This window comes from Selaginella moellendorffii, unplaced genomic scaffold, assembly GCF_000143415.4.
Source record: "Selaginella moellendorffii unplaced genomic scaffold, v1.0 SELMOscaffold_97, whole genome shotgun sequence".
NCBI lineage: Eukaryota > Viridiplantae > Streptophyta > Lycopodiopsida > Selaginellales > Selaginellaceae > Selaginella > Selaginella moellendorffii.
Genome location: NW_003314358.1, coordinates 604,171 through 623,059, shown reverse-complemented (window position 1 = coordinate 623,059; position 18,889 = coordinate 604,171). Strand labels below are relative to the sequence as shown.

The 18,889-nt window shown below is 46.1% G+C and overlaps 3 protein-coding genes across 4 annotated transcripts; all 3 read left to right on the top strand.

Moving 5' to 3' along the window:
- The first annotated feature begins 1,044 nt into the window (after window positions 1–1,044).
- LOC9651088 (protease Do-like 7) lies at window positions 1,045–5,772 on the top strand. Its single transcript, XM_002989417.2, has 24 exons — window positions 1,045–1,386; window positions 1,439–1,509; window positions 1,569–1,703; window positions 1,775–1,833; window positions 1,885–1,921; window positions 1,978–2,103; window positions 2,161–2,250; window positions 2,307–2,372; window positions 2,425–2,481; window positions 2,535–2,600; window positions 2,652–2,759; window positions 2,808–2,888; window positions 2,939–2,988; window positions 3,039–3,204; window positions 3,264–3,701; window positions 3,755–3,937; window positions 3,981–4,086; window positions 4,141–4,308; window positions 4,357–4,436; window positions 4,486–4,713; window positions 4,765–4,974; window positions 5,026–5,183; window positions 5,248–5,359; window positions 5,418–5,772. Exons 1-24 carry the CDS (start codon window positions 1,164–1,166, stop codon window positions 5,607–5,609), a joined length of 3,210 nt encoding a protein of 1,069 aa, XP_002989463.1. The 5' UTR covers window positions 1,045–1,163; the 3' UTR covers window positions 5,610–5,772.
- Window positions 5,773–6,145: 373 nt separating this feature from the next.
- Window positions 6,146–8,957, top strand: LOC112342042 (pentatricopeptide repeat-containing protein At4g02750-like). The gene is made up of 3 exons (XM_024663193.1): window positions 6,146–6,224; window positions 6,396–6,672; window positions 6,947–8,957. The coding sequence occupies exons 1-3, from the start codon at window positions 6,146–6,148 to the stop codon at window positions 8,955–8,957; spliced, it is 2,367 nt and encodes a 788-aa protein (XP_024518961.1).
- A 1,112-nt stretch (window positions 8,958–10,069) lies between these two features.
- LOC9651414 (probable serine/threonine-protein kinase SIS8) lies at window positions 10,070–13,658 on the top strand. Of its 2 annotated transcripts, XM_024663159.1 has the most exons (14): window positions 10,070–10,193; window positions 10,260–10,785; window positions 10,857–11,294; window positions 11,345–11,448; window positions 11,499–12,037; window positions 12,095–12,135; window positions 12,200–12,268; window positions 12,320–12,420; window positions 12,470–12,548; window positions 12,600–12,698; window positions 12,750–12,818; window positions 12,882–12,931; window positions 12,983–13,159; window positions 13,216–13,658. In XM_024663159.1, exons 2-14 carry the CDS (start codon window positions 10,312–10,314, stop codon window positions 13,454–13,456), a joined length of 2,481 nt encoding a protein of 826 aa, XP_024518927.1. In that variant the 5' UTR covers window positions 10,070–10,193; window positions 10,260–10,311; the 3' UTR covers window positions 13,457–13,658. The 2 variants fall into 2 exon arrangements, with proteins under 2 accessions (XP_024518927.1, XP_002989461.2); XM_002989415.2 differs by having other exon boundaries at window positions 10,070–10,785.
- The last annotated feature ends 5,231 nt before the right edge of the window (window positions 13,659–18,889 follow it).

The following is an 18,889-nucleotide window of genomic DNA, read 5'->3' as shown; positions in this document are numbered from 1 at the left end:
TTGCACCTGTTTCCATCTTTCCAGCTTTAATACTTTTTATACGTAGTATATATAAAAATACCTTAAATGTGACATGGACATGTTTTCCACTTCTCTCTAGCTCGAGCTCCAGATCTTTCAACATTGTCGTCGAGATACATCTCAACTTGTAAGAATTGTGTTACTACCTGCGTTCACAAAAAACTGGCTAAATTTCTATGATTTCAGCACGACCCTTACTTGTTTGTTCACTCAAACAAGCACATTTCCTGGTTCTAGATGCGTATGCGAAAGACCACCTGGCACCTGGCCTTGTATTTCATACGTTATATACAATCTTATAGAGCTTCTACGACTAGCATGCCTGTTTCAGTCAGAGGAGAAGCAGATCTAACAACCTTTAACGACATGGCGATTGGTGCGAATTATTGTCCACCAAATGCCGTTGCAGTGTGGATATCCGGCTTATCAAATGCCCTGCAAGCACTACAATTGAGAACGACGACTCCCCGGGTGACTCGATCAAGCATCTCCTTTGCTCCTCTCCAGGGGCAAAGCATCATCTGAATGGAGCGCCATGAAAGAAGAGCTGACGAGAGGTGTCAACTAGAATGCCGAAAGATCGAGCACATTCAACAGCCGACCTGGTACCTTCAGTTATATTGCCCGGGATGGACTGCCTTGTATTACAGGGTCAAGTTGAACGAAAATAAGACCTTTATTCCTATTTCCAATTGATCAATAATTATAAAGATGTTTATACAATATTAGTATGCTAGAATATATTAAGAAGTGTTTAGGAAAGTTTAGAAATTATAAGCATTTTTAAAATCATGAATATAAAATTAATCAAAATGAATAACAACAGTAAAATATCCCAAAATATTCAAATATATTTTAGGTATAAATACCTACAAACAGTTATAATTTATAAACTGTATATACTGTATATACGTATTTAATCAATTTTAAATTCATTTGTACGAATGGCATATGCTACGGAATTTTTTGATCGAACATAGACTCGATCCGACGGCTCAGATTCATATAGGTTAATAATTTAACGTGGCTATGGTGTTGGCTTCTCCTCGCAAGATTTTGGCAAAGCTCGGCGTCTTAGGGTTTGTGGCGAATGTGGTGATCCCTGGCGCTTGATCGCGGCGCCTTTTCTCCTCTCTGGTGGCATGGAGCTCGATGGCTTGCCTGTGGAAGGCGCTGGCAGCAGCGGAGCCACTGCCGAGGATTGGCAGAAATCTCTCGCTCGCGTCGTCCGTGGCGTCGTGGTGCTCAGGACGACCGCTTGCAGGGCATTCGATACGGAGACCGCGAGCTCCGGCTATGCGACGGGATTCGTGGTGGACAAGGCCCGGAGCATAATTCTCACCAATCGCCATGTCGTGAAGCCTGGTAATCTCCAATTTTCAATGTAGGGAGCTTGTTTGAGGGATTCCGGCCATAGGTCCCGTGGTTGCGGAGGCGATCTTTCTCAACAGGGAAGAGATTCCGGTGTATCCTTTGTATCGCGATCCTGTAAGTTGGTTCCTCTCTTTTGGAAAGCGTGGTTTACGTTGTCTTTGGATTGGATCCAGGTACACGACTTTGGGTTCTTTCGATTCGATCCGAAGAGCGTCGAGTTTATGAACTACGAGGAGATTCCTCTCGCTCCCGAGGCCGCGGCTGTGGGTCTAGAAATTCGTGTTGTGGGGAATGATAGCGGAGAAAAGGTACTTTCGCGAAAACAAAACAAATACTAGAAACCTTAGCTTGGTACTAACTGGCATTTTCTTTCTTTCAGCTCTCCATACTTGCGGGTACCATTGCCAGGCTTGATCGAGATGCTCCACCGTATAAAAAGTAAGACTCTTCAGTCTGAGAACTTTGTTGTTCTTAATTCTATGTTTAAAGGGATGGATACAACGATTTCAACACATTCTATATGCAGGTAATTGGTGATCGACAATCAACTGACTGAGGTTTTTATAACGTGAATTTTGCCAGGCAGCGTCAGGAACTAAAGGAGGATCTAGTGGATCTCCTGTTGTAGATTGCAAAGGAAGGGCCGTCGCTATAAATGCTGGTAGCAAAGTTGCAGGGGCTTCGGCGTATTTTCTTCCTCTGGATCGTGTAAGACTAAACGAGTTTCTGTTTCCTGATTAAGTCTTACTGTCTACATTCCGTCAGGTTGTAAGAGCACTCCGTATTCTTCAAGAAAGCAAAGATGGATTTGGTGATGGATGGCAACCAGTAGATATACCTCGGGGGACTTTGCAGGTGAATGACTTCATTGAGAAAAGGCCACATGATTAACTATGTGTTTTTCTCTTAAGATGACATTGCTGCACAAAGGATTTGATGAAACCAGACGTCTGGGCTTGCGGCATGACACTGAGCAAGTAAGTTTTTCTTCTTTGTTTGATCTTGATTAACAAGTTCGCTTCACCTTAGACTGTTCGATCTGCTTCTCCTCCGAGTGAAACCGGCATGCTCGTCGTAGATTCTGTGGTAAGTTCTTAAACATACCATGTAAGGATATCGTCCGACGTTTTTGAGATCAGGTGCCTGGTGGTCCTTCTCATAAGCACCTGGAGCCTGGAGATGTGCTTGTTCGCGTGAACAAAGAAGTAAGGTTTTTGTGAAGTAATGAAAACTCGCTAACACTTGGAATGGGACAGGTAGTAACACAGTTTTTAAGACTTGAAATACTCCTTGACGACAACGTTGACAAAGACGTGGAGCTCGAACTCGAGAGAGGTGGAAAAGATGTTCAAGTCACGTTGAAGGTATGTGTAAATATTCCTTTAACTGTCAAATGCTGAAGTTGAAAGCAGGTGCAAGACTTGCATTCAATCACGCCTAATTACTTTTTAGAAATGAGTGGAGCCATCATCCATCCTCTGTCTTATCAGCAGGTTCGTTGGCTTGTTGAACTGTTGTGTTAATAATGCACGTGGACTTACAGGCTCGGAATTTTCGCTTTAACTGTGGACTTGTATATGTCGCAGATCCGGGGTAAGCACGATCATGTGAGAGTTGTATCGCTGAGCTTTTTTCTCTTGAAGGTACATGCTGTCGCGAGCAGGGGTTCCAAAGTTTGGGATAATCAAAAAGCTTGCTGGAGAAAGCATTTCAACCCTGGAAGATCTTATTGTCGGTTTTGGTAAACTTGCCCCTGGTGCGCGTGTCCCACTAGAATTCTATGTGTACAGCGATCGGCATAGAGGCAAGGTGAGCATTTTACATATATTTGACGTCCTGCTCGTCTTAAAGGATTTTGTTTTCTCTAGTCTGTGCTGGTGACCATTGAAAGGCACGAATGGTATGCACCTCCGCAAATCTATGTTCGTGATGATTCTACTGGACTTTGGAATCCTCGTCCGGCCATATCCAGTAAACCTGTTTCAACTTTTCATAGTGACGAGAAGCAGGGACCATGCAAGATGTCAGGTGCTTTACAAGACGGTTCTGCTATCGAATGTAGAGGAGGAGTTGCGGTTTCAATGAGCGCCGAAGATGGCTTGCAAAGTGACGAAGGCAACCAGCTGAGCGACGGGTCTTTGAACCAAGGAGAAACTAAGAGAAGACGAGTGAACGAGCTTCTAGCTGTTCCGGAAGATAATCAGCCTGACATTCTTGCGGAAGTTGTTGATTCTCAAACTCCAGAAGTAACAGGTGGTGCTTCAGGTGTTGAGCAGGTTTTAGAGCCGACTCTCGTTATGATGGAGGTAAGAAAGCGGATTTTCGTTTTGGCGTTGTTGAGATGCTTTTAGTGATGCAGGTTCATATTCCACCGTCTTCACTACTGGATGGCGTGCATGCCCAGCACTTCTTTGGTACGGGGATCATTATACATCACTCCTCCGACTTGGGCCTTATAGCCGTGGACAGAAACACTGTCGCAATTTCAGTTGCCGATATAATGCTTTCTTTTGCCGCAATTCCAATCGAGATTCCTGCTGAGGTAATCTTGAAATAGCTTTCAATCTGCTGACTCCGCTACTTAGGTGGTGTTCTTACATCCAATACACGACTTTGCGGTTGTTGCTTATAATCCGTCGGCTCTAGGAGAAGCTGGAGCAGCCGCCGTCCGAGCTGCTGTCTTACACCCGGGTTTGTAGCTTTCTTTTGCCGTTACCTAAGCATCTTAGACGCGTTTATCTGCAGAACCACTGAAAAGAGGTGATGCCGTTCACCTAGTTGGTCTGAGCAGGAGCATGCAGGCTACGTCACGCAAGTCAGTAGTGACCAACCCTGCCGCTTCGCTGAATGTGGGGGCAGCAGATTGTCCACGATATCGAGCAATGAACATGGAAGTTGTTGAGATTGATACTGGTATGTTGTAGTCTTCACAATCTTCTCACGTTGAGTTTGATCCCTCAGATTTTGGCCATACGTTTTCGGGAGTTCTTGCCGACGACGAAGGGAGAGTACAAGCTCTTTGGGCTAGCTTCTCAACTCAAGTAAGAACAAAGGCTTTATGGCTCATGTTTATAATCCATCAATAAGCAGGTTAAATACGGCGATAGCTCTCCGGAAGATCACCAGTTCGTTCGAGGCATTCCAATATCGTACATCAGTGAAATACGCGACGGGATTGTCGATGGACACAGAGGACCACCTTTACATATCAACGGCATTGAGAGACGTATGCCCCTGGTTCGCGTTCTGGAAGTTGAGCTCTATCCGACGTTGTTGTCAAAAGCAAGGAGCTTTGGTCTTAGCGATAAATGGGTTCAGGTAAGCGAACACTTCTTTTCAGTGTTGTGTTTACTGACACAACAATTGCAGGCTCTAGCTAAAAAAGATCCAATAAGACGTCAAGTGTTGCGGGTGAAAGGCTGTTTAGCGGGCTCTAAGGCGGAGTCTGCACTCGAGCAAAGCGATATGTTACTGGCAATCAACAACATGCCTATAACTTGCTTTCAAGACGTTGAGCAAGCCTGCCAACGTGCTGAAGAGGGCGAAACTGACGAACTACACATGACCGTCTTTCGACAGGTAACGCAAAAACCTCTGCTACTTTTGTCGTAAATCTCTCGCTACCATCAGGGTGTCGAAGTAGAGATTGTGATTGGAACGGACGTCCGCGATGGTTTTGGCACGATGCAAATGGTGAACTGGGCAGGCTGCGTCGTCCAAGATCCTCATCCGGCTGTAAGAGCACTGGGCTTTCTCCCGGAAGAGGGCCATGGAGTTTACGTTGCCAGGTAACTCGGCAAAACTCTTTCATTTTTAGCAGTGCCTCATTTGGTTGATATTCGTGATTGTCAGGTGGTGCCATGGAAGTCCCGCTCACAGATATGGCCTTTATGCTCTTCAATGGATCGTGGAAGTGAATGGGAACAAGACACCGGACTTGCAAACGTTTATCGAAGTTGTCAAGGTTTGGCTTTTGGGTTTAGTGCGATAGTAGCGATCTTGATATTGTTTTTTTTTTGTAGGAACTCAACCATGGAGACTTTGTGCGCGTCAAAGTGGTCCATTTGAACGGCAAGCCACGGGTTTTGACGCTCAAGCAGGATTTGCACTACTGGCCAACATGGGAATTGGCGTTCGATCCAAAGTCCGCGATATGGAAGCGAAGAACCATCAAAGGCATGCCACAGGAGAACGAAGGTACCATAGCAGCGTAACGTAAATCTTTGCGTAGAGATAGTTTATAGATTGGATATCTCTGGGAGAACTCACTGTGTATATCAAGCATTCTTGAGAGGATCACAGTCTCTATAGTTGGAACTTCCAAGATTGGATGAAATGAAATAAAAGATTTTGGGGGACATGCTCTCTCTTTGGAAACACCGCAAAATTAATGGAGAGAGTTCTTCCATGGTTTCTATTTTATCTAGTTTGGATTTGTGGCTTCTTCCTAGTCAGCATTCTGTCTGGTCAATGCCGTCCACGTGTCGCGCTTGCAGGCCTTGTCTTCCTTGATCGCATCCTATCCGTCCACGCCGTGTCTCTTTGTTGGAGCCGTATATATACACCGCCGCCGCCGTCGTCTTTCGTCCTCCATCTCTCTTTTCTCCTCTTTGCTCGCTCGAAAGCTAGTCTTTGGAAGCTCTTTTTCTTTCTCGGCAAACTTGTTTCATTGCTCTAGATCTCTAGCGCAGCTCCAAAGAGTTTCTCCGAGTCTCTGCAAAGATTTCGCAAGCTTTTGATCGATTGTATCATGTCTCGCCTCGTTTTCTTCTTCTTTGTGCTGTTAGTGGCCGCTGCTATGGCTGCCAGGCCTGTCAAGGACTCCACAGGCAAGCTCTAGCTCTAACTCCATACACTATCTGTTTCTTCGTGTGTGTAAGCTTTGAGATGAGTTTTTAGCTATGGAGAAAGAAGTGCATGGCTTTGCATGAACGCTCGTTGCTTCATGGCTACTTTGTCTTGCAAATCGCTCATGTAGAGATCTCTTTGTTTTGTTTCAGTGGCGAATGACAAGAGTGTCAACGCGGTAGCGTCCGCGAGTGCTGTGGCCGGTGGAAAAACTGAGGTGAGATTCACTTGGGGTGGAGTGAGATACTTGTTTTTAACGCTTGATTTCTTCCGTAGAAGCTCACCGCGTCGCCGCGCGATCATCCGGATCATCAGCAGCAGGACCACGTCGACTACATCTACGATTTCAATCCCTGATGGCGAAAGATCGATCCGCGAAGAAACACAGCCTCCAAAGCCCAGCGGCGGTGGCTACTGTTCTTCCCCTTTGTACAGTTTGATTCCTCCATGTCTTTGGTGTTGTCTGTAACTCTATTGTCAAAGCTCTATACATGAAAGCTCCATTGCAACGAGCACGATTTGATCCTCTCCTCTCCTCTCCTCTCTCCTCGTTTCTTTCTCTCTTTTTTTTTTCTTGGCTTGGCTTGGCCTTTCGGGGATTCGTTCGGTGCTCCCATTTCTCCTCGATGGAAGCGAGACCGCCGCGCTCCCAGAACCCAGGAAATCTGTGCATACATTTAAAGGCATGGATAGGTGATTGCAGCGCAGCGAATTTAATTCGCGAGAGACCCTGGGCGGTGTTCGCGCGGCGTCTTATCTTGATCTGGTTGGTTGCGCGATCCAGAAACCAAGGTGGCATTTTTCTTTTTTACTGTTTTGGGCGACTAAGTTTCGCGCACAATACGTTTCAAAAGATTCTCTCTTCTCTTTTACGCAAATGCTACCAAAGGTCTTCAATGGAGAGAAGCTTTTGCATCCAGCAAATCCAGGACTGCTCCACCATCGCCACCGCGCTGCGAATCCACCAGCGCATCAAACCGCTGCTCGGACACGATGCATTCCTCCACGACAAGCTCATCGAGATGTACGCGAGGCTGGGGAGCCTCGAGCGCGCGAGGGAGGTTCTCGACTCCATGGAAAACCCATCCTCTTTTTCCTACTACCACCTTCTCTCCGGGTACTGCAAGAGCGGCGAGATCAACAGCGCCCAGAAGCTCTTTGATCAAATCCAAGGGAAGAATCTCATACTGTGGACGACTATGCTCGTCGCATACGTGAAGAGTGGCTCTCTCGCACACGCTAAGCGAGTTCTGGACGAAATCCCGCAAAGAGATCTGGTTCTTTGGACATCCATGCTTACTGCATATGCCCAAGAAGGGCATCTAGAGGAGTCAAGGCATATCTTTCTATCGATGCCCGAGCATAATCTAGTAACTTGGAATGCGTTTCTTACGTGCTACTGCATTTTAGATCTTGTTAGCGAAGCTCAAATTCTCGTATTTCAAATGCCCGAGAGAAACATCATCACTTGGAACTTGATGCTATCAGTATATGCCGGAACTGGGGATCTCTCTAATGCCGAGAGAATCTTCTTCCAAATGCCCGAATGGAGCTTGGTATCGTGGACAACTCTTTTCGAATCATACATACGAGCGAAGAAGCTCAGCAAAGCCCGGGAGTTGTTTGAAAAGATGCCTGCCAGGGATATTCTCTCGGTGACTTTAATGATAAAGGCCTATTCCCAGTCTGGGCATCTTGATGAGGCCAAGAATCTCCTCCTTGAGATGCCCTGTTGGGATCTCGTCTGCTGGAATTCACTCTTTGCAGCATATGCTCAATCTGGTCTTGTAAAAAATGTTACCGATCTTTTCCAAAAGATTCCCTGTAAAGACAGAGTCTCCTACTCTTGCTTGCTGGCCGCCTATACAAACAGCTACCTCTTTGAAGAATCCGAGAGAATCTTTCACAGCATGCCGGAGCACGATTCCATCTCATGGACTGCAATGCTCCCAGTATATTCCCACAGTGGGAATCTCCATGCAGCGATGGAGAACATTCTCCAAAACCCAAACCTCCTAGACGTTGTGTTGTGGACAGCATTGCTGGGAGAATATGCTCGAGCCGGGCATCTCGATGTAGCCAAGTGGATATTCCATAAGATGCAATGCCGGAATCTTGTGTCCTGGAATGCGATGATTGTGGCATATGCCCAAGCCGGGCATCTTGTTGATGCTAAGAATCTTTTGGATACCTCCCCCGAGCGCGATACCATGTCGTGGAATGTGCTATTGGCTGGCTACTGCCAAAACGGACGGCTCGATGAGGCCCTCCAGCTCTTCCATTCGATGAAGACCGTCGATTTCCCCGACGAGATCTCCTTCGTCCCGGCGATTCTTGGGAGCCGACTGTATGACGCGCGGTGCCTGTTCGTGTCGATGAGCTTAGATTTCGATCGATCGCCGACGCACCAGCACTTCTCATGCATGATCGATGCTCTCGGGCGCGCCGGGCGCCTGGAATCCGCGAGGGAGCTCGCGGAAACGATGCCATTCGAGGCGCAAGCGGTGAATTGGGTGTGTGTTCTTGGAGCTTGCCGCGATCACGACGATCTGAAAGCTAGCTCTTACGCCGCGCGGCGTGTTCTTGAGCTTGATCCAAAGAATGGCGCTGTCTATGTGCTGCTGGCAAGCACGGCAAGAGATCCGGGAAGGATATTTCACAGTGGGATTGGTAGAAACCTAGCGAGGAGATCGAGAGAAAGCACTGCCGCCTAGCTAGAGGAAACACAAGCACGAACCTTGCCATGGATGACGCATCCCAAGATCGCAATGCCGGCCGCTACGAGCGCTGCCGCCGCCGTGAATCCATAGCTCGTCCATCCGGTGCGCTCCTCGCCCTTGTTCTTGAGTTCTTGATCGAGCTCTTTCTCTGGAAATGGAGAAATCTCGTCCATGCGCGGCACATCGGACTCCTCGGACGAGATTTCCACCATGTGGATGTCCTTGCTGCTGGAGGTCTCGCCCTCGCAAGAACACGGCGAGGAAATCTGTGCTTGATCGTCGCCTTGCTTTGGATCTGGCTCCAGGCTCTTCCGGTGCTCCTCGTAGGCGACGGTGATGCTCTTGAATCCTCCAGAGGTGTTGTCGAGGAGATTATCCCACTGCTGGAGCAAGCCATCCCTCCAGAGAACGCTGGCGGATTTCTCGATGTAGAGCTTCTCGACGAGGACTGGAGGAGGCGAGGAACCCTTGTTCTTGGCGTTGGCGCCGCTGGGATGGATCTTGGACGCCTTCTTTGCGCCGTTCTTGTCAAGCCTGTGGATCGATCCGGCCTGGAGAGACATCCTTCTCTGCCGGCGCCGCTCGATCGATGGATCTTTCTCCTGCTGCTGCGGCGCCAAGGACATGCGCCGCGAGTGGAAAGATTCCCTCGTCTTCGCGGCGGCAAAACGGCCCTCGAAATCGAAATCCGGGCCGCTAACAAACCGATCGCCGCCCTGGGGATCCAAGAGCTCGAGCGGCATTCTTCCCCCTCGCCTCCTGGGCGAAGATTTTCCCGCCGCTGGAGAATTCTCGGCGGCAGCGCACGATCTTGATGATTTCTTGTGCGATGGCGATGGCGATGGTGTGGGCGCCGCGAATCGAGCCATCGCCTGGAGAGAAAGATGGATTCTTGGAGACTGTGGAGCGTTTCTTGGAAGAAAGAAACGATGGAAACTCTTCTTTCGCAACTCAAAAATATTGGGTTAAAACATTTTGGCGCTCATTTTTTTCTTACCTGCCTCGCGACTAAAATTTTTTCCAAAAAGCTCTTTCCAGTCAACAATAGTCAGCAGCTCCGTACAGGCCCATATTGGATTTGCGCATTTTCGCGTACGGCCCCCAGCTCCTTCCTGGAGCAAGCCAGAAAGCGAAGGGGCAACGGCATGGAACCCTAGAACGCGCGGGTGAGGGTTTGCGAGCGCCTGGATGCGATGCCGTTGGTCTTGGCGCTGGATCTGGGATCTCCAGGTACGCGGCGCGCCGATTCGCGAGAGAGCGCGCTCGATTTTGATCCATTTCGCTGGGGAATCGCAGGTGCGCGGGCGCTGTGAGGGTTTCTAGGGTTTGAATTGCAGCAGCAGCGGCCATGAAAAACCTCCTCCGGAAGCTCCACATTGGGAACGATCACTACGATCGCCTGGACGAGGAGCGCACGTCTCCGGACACCACTCCCACCGCCGCCACGGCTTCCACCTCTTCCTCGTCGTCGACGTCGCCGTCGCCGTTTGAGCAGCAGAGGCAGCATTCGGGGTTCTCGGGGTGGCTCCGGAGGAATTCGAGGCCCCCGACGCCGGCAGGGAATGGGAATCCAGGTGAAACAGGCGAAGGAGCTGCTCGAGCGCCGGTGGATTTGGGTGCTGCCAGTAGCATGCTCACAATAGATGAGCTCCAAGTGGAGGAGGAGGAGTATCAAGTCCAGTTAGCGCTGGCTCTCAGTGCTTCGAAGAGTGATAGTATGGATCCAGAGATCGTGGAGATCGAAGCTGCCAAGCGAATAAGTCTGGGATTGAGCCCTTCACCGGATAATCGACAGGCTGAGGTTCTAACTGGAAGATACTGGGTAAGAACTCGTAAAGTTGACAAAGCATGTGGTTTGGTTGATTTTTTTTCCTTCTATCTTTTCTTTTCCAGGCTTACAACGTGCTTAACTATGATGACAAGGTCGTAGACGGCTTTTATGACATATACGGCCTCTTTAGTCCACTCTGCTTCGAAAAGATCCCCTCGCTCGAAGAGCTGCAGGAGACGGAAGTTTCGGAATCGGTGAACTTCGAAGTGATCCTTGTCAACAGAGTCATTGACCTTGAGCTTGGGAAGCTGGAGCAGAGAGCAATGTGTATATCCTCGGACTGCAGCCTTCTGGACAGAAACCCCATCAGGAATGGCTTGGCAAACAGGATTGCAGAGCTGGTTGTGGAGGCCTTGGGTGGGGTCGTGGTTAGCGACATTGACATTCTTACGGCCTGGAAAACCAGGGGCTGGGAGTTGCGGAGCGCTCTGCAGAACGTTGTCTGGCCGTTGGGAATGCTCGGCGTTGGTCTCGCACGGCATCGAGCTCTGCTTTTCAAGGTGACGAAAAGATTTCGGTTCGTGTTTTGTGGTACATGACTTTTCTACAGGTTTTGGCGGATTGTGTGAATCTTCCATGTCGTTTGGTCAAGGGAAACCACTATACTGGGGTCGAAGATGGTGTCTTGAACATCTTAAAGGCTGACGACGGCAGGTTGGTTTTGGAAAATCTTCCTGTTTGTAAATCCTGAAAACTGCTTACAGGGAGTTCATCATTGATCTGATGGGGGCGCCGGGCACTCTTATTCCACTAGATGCAACAATTGCATCATATAGTGGTTCACTAAAGGCAACAACAGCTAACAAAAAAGAAGAAAAGTTGGTCGTGGAATCGAAAAGACAAGAGCCTGGTGGCCGCTCGAAGGAGCCTTTTCCTCGACTAACATTATGTACCGATGCGTCCCAGTCCCAAAGTGGCCATGCAGGAGGAGGAATGGAACAAGAAAACGTAGCCGAAAGTAAGATTGTCGCTGTGGTGGCAACGGGGACTATTGAGGACGACGGGACTGTAAATTCCGGCTTAGCAACTGCAATAGTTGTTACTGAGGTTCTCAGCTGTACAGACACAGGAGCGTGTAAATCTTCGCTTGACAACAACCGTATTCAAAAATCTAGTCCTGCTACTTCGAGGAATGGGTATGATTCTCCGAGAAAGCGGGTCTACAGCCAGGTGCTTTTGGAAGATGCAGCCGAATGGGAAATAAACTGGGAGGACATCAATATCGGGGAGCGTGTTGGTATTGGTATGTTTCTGAGCTAGTTTTTTGTTTTCCAAAGTTTTTTATGTTCGTGTACTTCAGGATCTTATGGCGAAGTGTATCACGGGGAGTGGTCCGGCACAGTAAGTTCTGTTGGTATTGAAAAGACTTATATAAGTCGTACTGATCTTGTACCCTTATTCCCAGGAAGTCGCTGTGAAAAAGTTCCTTGACCAGGATTTTTCTGGAGATGCGATGATGGAGTTCAGAAGTGAAGTAAGTGATCATGCATTTGTGGAGTCGTGAGTGATCTTAATGATTTTACAGGTGCAAATAATGAGGGGACTCAAGCACCCCAATGTTGTTCTCTTCATGGGAGCCGTAGCCCATCCCCCAAACCTTGCCATCGTGACAGAATACCTTCCCAGGTAGGAATTGCAACAAGCTGCTTCGTCTTATAAAATGGTCTGCATGCAGAGGGAGTTTATTTAAGCTGCTTCATCGACCGCACAATCAACTTGACAGAAGAAGGCGTCTACAAATGGCTCTGGATGTGGTAAGTTTTCGATTCGAACTCTATCCACTATTGAGCTTTCTGGGTGTCCAGGCGGAGGGAATGAATTATTTACATAGCTGCAAACCCGTCATAGTTCACCGTGATTTGAAGTCTCCAAATCTTTTGGTAGATAGGAACTGGGTGGTCAAGGTAACTAGAAAAATGCTCCATATATTTGTCTTTACTGGTGAGCTATGACAGGTTTGCGATTTTGGACTGTCTCGCATCAAGCACAGCACATTTTTGTCATCTAAATCAACCGCTGGAACGGTAACGAGTAGCAGTTATTTCTATAGCAAATTATATAACAATCTCCCGTGTTCGATCTTACAGCCCGAGTGGATGGCACCGGAGGTTCTGCGCAACGAACCATCTAACGAAAAGTAATGTTGGTCTTGCCTGGTGTTCTCACTCGACATATTGTTTTGGAACAGATCGGACGTCTTCAGCTTCGGCGTGATACTGTGGGAGCTAGCGACGTCGCAAAAGCCTTGGCACGGGATGAACCCCATGCAAGTGGTCGGGGCCGTGGGTTTCCAGCACCGTCGTCTCCCCATTCCACCAGATGTGGACCCGAGCATTGCGAGCATCATCCAAGAGTGCTGGCAGAAGTAAGCTTTCATTGCTTGATTCATGCTACTCTATAACTTCCTTCTTTCTTGGGCAGTGATCCCAGCCAGAGACCATCGTTCGAGAAGATATTGAACGATTTGCAGGCTCTCCAGAGGCCCGTTCTCCAAGTAAACCAGCCGAGTAGCTTGAAGCCAAACCATCAACTTAAGATGCACTACCAGCAGCAGCTCCACGCAGTGCCGCTCAAAGGAGTGGCATTCAATGTGGAGAGCGTTGGGAGCCACGTTACTCACATCAACGCTCTTGAGTTTGCGGTAAGAGCTCAAGTTCCATAGAAGAACAACGAGAAAGAAGAAGGAAAAAAAAAAAAAACAAACGAAACAAAGACTGATAAAAAAGGGTTGGTCTTTTGCATAAAGAACCAAGGTGCCATAAGCAAGGGAGCGATTTGCAATGGCCACCGATGGTTCTAAAAACAATTATAAGGGTTCTTATAGTTTGATAATCATAAAGACTTTGAAATCGTTGTTTTCCCAATGCCGTGATCTTGTTGTATTTTGATATGGCATATTCCCCCCCCGGTCCCGCCATTTTCGAATGATTCTCCCTCCACTGAAAATTTAACGCTGAAGTGTCAATCCCTGAGACTCTATATAAACCCCAGCCCTCGACACCAGTCTCACACAAAACAAGCTTTGAGTAGCAACAATGAAGAGCGTCGCTCTAGTTCTCGCTGCATTGCTTTGTGCCTCCCAGCTCGCATTCTCTGCTAGAGTTGTCCCAGAGAAGGAGGAGAATGAATCGCTAGACCCACAGGGGGCCGAGCTGGAAGGATACGGTGGTCGCGGTGGCTACGGTGGTGGGCGTGGTCACTCGGCGGAGCTGGAAGGATCTCGTGGCGGCTATGGTGGTGGTCATGGTGGTGGCTACGGCGGTGGTCGTGGTGGTGGCTACGGCGGTGGTCGTGGCCACGCAGCAGTTGAGCCGGAAGGCTATGGTGGTGGTCATGGTGGTGGCTACGGCGGTGGTCGTGGTGGTGGCTACGGCGGTGGTCGTGGCCACGCAGCAGTTGAGCCGGAAGGATATGGATATGGACACGGTGGTTATGGCGGTGGCTATGGCAACGGTGGTTATGGCGGTGGCTATGGCAACGGTGGCTATGGCGGAGGCTACCATGGTGGGTATGGTCATGGTGGATATGGCGGTGGTCACGGATATGCTGACTCGGTTGAGCCGGAGGGATATGGATACGGTGGTAAAGGTGGATATGGCGGTGGGTATGGTGGCGGTCACGGCCATAGCGCTACCACTGAGTCGATTGAGACTCAAGGTCACGGTCGTGGTGGCGGTGGCGGTCACGGTGGCCACGCTGCTACTGAAGCTAAGGTCGATGAAAAGCATGCTTAAATCGACCTTCTATTGAAAAAAACATATAATGATAAATGCTCTCTAAAGTTAATATATGGCCATTGACAACTATAAATTAGCTGATTAAATTTTCTTTTGTGCATCTTCTGTAGAGTCCCAGAGCTTGCAAAAAAGGGCTTCCTAGACATCATTCCTATGGATTCCAAGAACAGGACGAAAGACTGTGTATTTTAAAGTTGAGATTTTAGCACCAATAAGAAACAAAGACGTGATCTTGGGATGCCATAATTCGGCCCCTCCGCATTTTCAAACGATTCTCCCTCCACTAAGAGTTATGAAATCTTGATGTTTGACATTGTTAATGCTCGATATCCCAAGCTCTTTCAGGCTAATAGCCAAACTAGAAAGAAGGATACAATGAAGAGCATCTCTCTAGTTCTTGCAGCATTGCTTTGTGCCTCCCAGCTCGCATTCTCTGCTAGAGTTGTTCCAGAGAAAGAGAATGAATCGCTAGACCCCACAGGCGTATGGTGGATCAGGCCATGATTGCACCACGGTGGCCACAGCCACACTGGTAGTATTGAATCGATTGAGACCCAAGGAGGTGGGCATGGTGGTTACGGTGCCATGCTGTCGTTAAGGCTGATGAGAAGCACGCTTGAGTCATCTAGATATTTTTAAATAATGTTCAATATAATTTTTATTATTTAATGCTGGAAGTTTTTGTCAACAAAAGAGTGCTGCTTTTGTGAGAATCTACTTAAGAGAACCCCACTCTGCCTTTTGACGTTTCTCCATGGAATATAATCTCCCACAGTGTGTTTTGCTCCCCAGCTTTGCACACAAGGTATCAAAACACTCCACGCATTGTGTTTATCCACTATTGCATGCAAACAAGCTAGTGATTGTCTTGGTTTTTTATAAAAAAAAATTCGTCCATGGATGAATGTCAAAAGTTCTGGGGCATGTTTGTTGATAACATGAGCACCCCTCTTTTGACGTTTCTTATGTGACTATAGACGATGTTTCTCTATATAATCCACAACCTAGGCTCAGCAATTCGCAGTTCAAGAATGGCACTTGCGAGTTTGCTTCGGCACCTCTTTGTCCTTTTCGTGCTCGCATTAGCTTGCCTGGATCATAATGCTGTCACTGCAGCAGCGTTTCGGCACGGGCATCACCACGAAGAGCCCCAGTCACAAGATCACAGAGTCAAGCTTCCACACAGCGGCAGCAGTGGCAAACATCACTAAAGGCAAGGTCACAAATTCCCTGGAACTGTTTTGGCCTTTGTGAATTGAAGAAATTATAATTCTCAGATCCCCATCTGGGTTTCACACCTTCTAGCATGTTGGCTAAGCATTGGCACCTTCCTATAAACATTAGTAAGATTCTCATGTTCAAAGTGATATAATATAATTTTTTTTAAAAAATAGATTTTAATTGGTAGTAAAGACACATATTTCTTGCCATAGTGAAGCAATTTGAAATTTCAACGAGTGCTTTTATCTACATCAGAATGTAATACAATATAAACTATGTAGTAAATCATATTTCTTAATTAAACAAAAATCTCTAAAATTTTCTATGATAATAAAAAATACATTTGATATTATAAGCCTTGGTTGTGACAATGTCATTTGTTAGTATATTTTGGCTAAATAAAATGTTTTTGTAAATAAATTTGAATAATATACTTTATTAACTATGTTATTAGGATAAAACATGAAAATTTTTCCAATATTGTTATGAACTCTTCCCATCCCTGACTGCATCCTTCATGAAAGACAAATCCCAAAACTTAACTAAAGTTTTTTAGTAACATAATAATATCCAACTTATCACTATAAGAGGTAATTGTAACCAAAGTTCAAGATAAAAATAATTAAAAGTAAGTGAGTTCTACATGTTACATTTTTTAAGACAAATATTGCACAAATTTTCATAAATCTCTGCAAAACAAAATTCACTTGAAGAATTCTTATGACATATGACCCAATCATCAGTCTCAGACTTTTGACACATTACAATGCTTATCATGATAGCTCTGGTACCTGAAAGTTTCAAAGTTTTGCCAAGCCAATTAGAAAGACTCCAGCATGAGAATCCATATTCCCTTCCTTATTCTAAGCCTCAAGAGCAGAGTTTAGGAGGGTCTGAAGCAATATAACGTTTACCTCAGCACCTGTAGCGAATGTGAATGCGAATAACAAATATACTGTAAATAAAAATAATCTAATGGACACTTTACCAGCACCTAGTTATAGATCACCATTGTAATACCTTAGCTAATTAAAACTGACAATTCATCACTTCTCTCTCCTCTATAAAGTTGATATTGCCATTATAACCTCACCATGGTAATAGCCGCTCAGGATCAGTGGACCCCAGATATATAATCAAGTCTTCCTGCTGTGTGTAAGTATTTCAGTGAACAAATCCTTTACCTTCGAAGGTGCAAATCTACATTGTCGGCAAGAGGCCGTTTGAAGTGAAGGAGCACGTACAGTAATACCTTCTCGACAAGCTCGCCACCTTCAACACTTTCCCGTTGACAAAAGTGCCTGCTTCGCTCTGTGCCGAACACACACAAGCCTTGAGTGCTGCGAGAAAGGTTACGTAGTTTGGATCTTCTCGAATCCTGGCAAACAGCTCCAGAGCTTTCTCGCATTTCCACCCTCTGCATAGCCGAGAACTACAGAGTTCCAGGTGACCAGAGCGAGACTATACCTTCAAACACCTGGAGTACAAATCCAAGAGCGCATTTGCAATGAAGAGCTGGATTTCTTGAGCGTTTCTTGTTGCTTGAGCGTGAAGGATTCTTCCTCTTCATAGCGCCTCTGGCTTCACAGACTTGTCCAAGGCGATTTCCTTCTCTGACAAGCTTTGAGCACTGCGACAAAGGTGATTGAGTCTGGAGGACAACCTTCGTGTTGCATTCGCTAGTGGAACTCCAGAGCTAGCTCCTCATCCCCGGCGTCTGCAAGTCCTAATATCCCAGATGACACTAAGTTCCTCCATTCTCTCGAAAACAATGCTCACGTCCACCATGCTCCTGCACATTGCTTACATATCAATCAGAGCATTTGCAACATAAGTGTGTACCTCTCTATTGAGCCTCACAACCCAAGTGTGGATCTCCCTTCCACTCCTCTGGAAAGTCTCTCTCAAGAGCAAAGACACAAACTGTGGGAATATTTTAAGAATATTATATGGCATATGGGATTTAATGGCCTAGGGTTTGTGTTTCATTAGTATTGGAGTTTTTGGGGATGGCAGATAAGTGGGATATAAATCCTGATGAGAAGTATAGCGTTAGTGATGATGACCATGATGAGGAAGAAGAATCTTTTGATGATGTTGTGAAATAAGGACATTAAATTATTGAGGTTCAAAGCAACATTAAAGGGGTTAAGAGGATTTTATCAATCTTATTAAGGATTTCCTACTTCATATAGAACCTCAAAGGTTGAATCAATCTCGTGTTTGTGATTATTATTAGTACGTCAAGCATGCTAAAAATTATAATATCATGGAATGGAATCCATCACCAGATGTTTATAATATATAAAAGGTTAATTCGGTTAGAAGTTGTTAATATCACAACCCTTCTAAAGATAGGTGCAAATTGATTTTTTGTGACAAAGCTTATAAGCTATATTTCTTCATGGTGATATCAAAGTTAATCCAAAGCCAACTTTTTGAAGGGATTTGATAAAAGTTTTCCATGCTTTGTTTAAGTTTAAAGAGGTTGATCTTGTGAATTAGTTGCTAAAGATCAAATAAGGGACTTTATCTTTAGATGTATATGCTAGCAAGTTTTATGATCTTTACCTTAGTCTCATAGGTATTTATAATGAGGTGCAATGTTTCATCAAAGGTTTAAGCTTAATGGATGTGCCAAAAATTATTTTCCTAATAATGTTATCACTAGGGCTTAGATCTTTTCACCAAAACCATCAGTCAATTGAGTCAACTTTAGTCAACAGGATGATCTTAGTCAACGTGATGACCAGCCAACCCATGCTTCATATTTAGAGAAGAAACAATTATTGTTGCATTCAAGCTTGAAGAATGAAGATGGCAATATGGTTAAGAAACTTCATTTAAACCAACAAAAGAAGGATAAAGTGGAGGATATTAGAGCAAGGATTGTTTTGGAAGGGTTAACAAATGCTAATGTGACTATGGTGAAATCTATAGGCAAAGATAGGCAATAGTGATACTTCATTGACTAATGCTTCAGAGTTGGTGATTAAGCTTCTTATGGTTGAAACAAATGTAAATGACATTACTATTGGGGCATAATACTTTAAGTTGGTCATATTTATGAGCTATAAGTCTAACCACACAACAAAATTGAAGATAAAGAGTTGTATGTTATGATTGTTACTATGAAA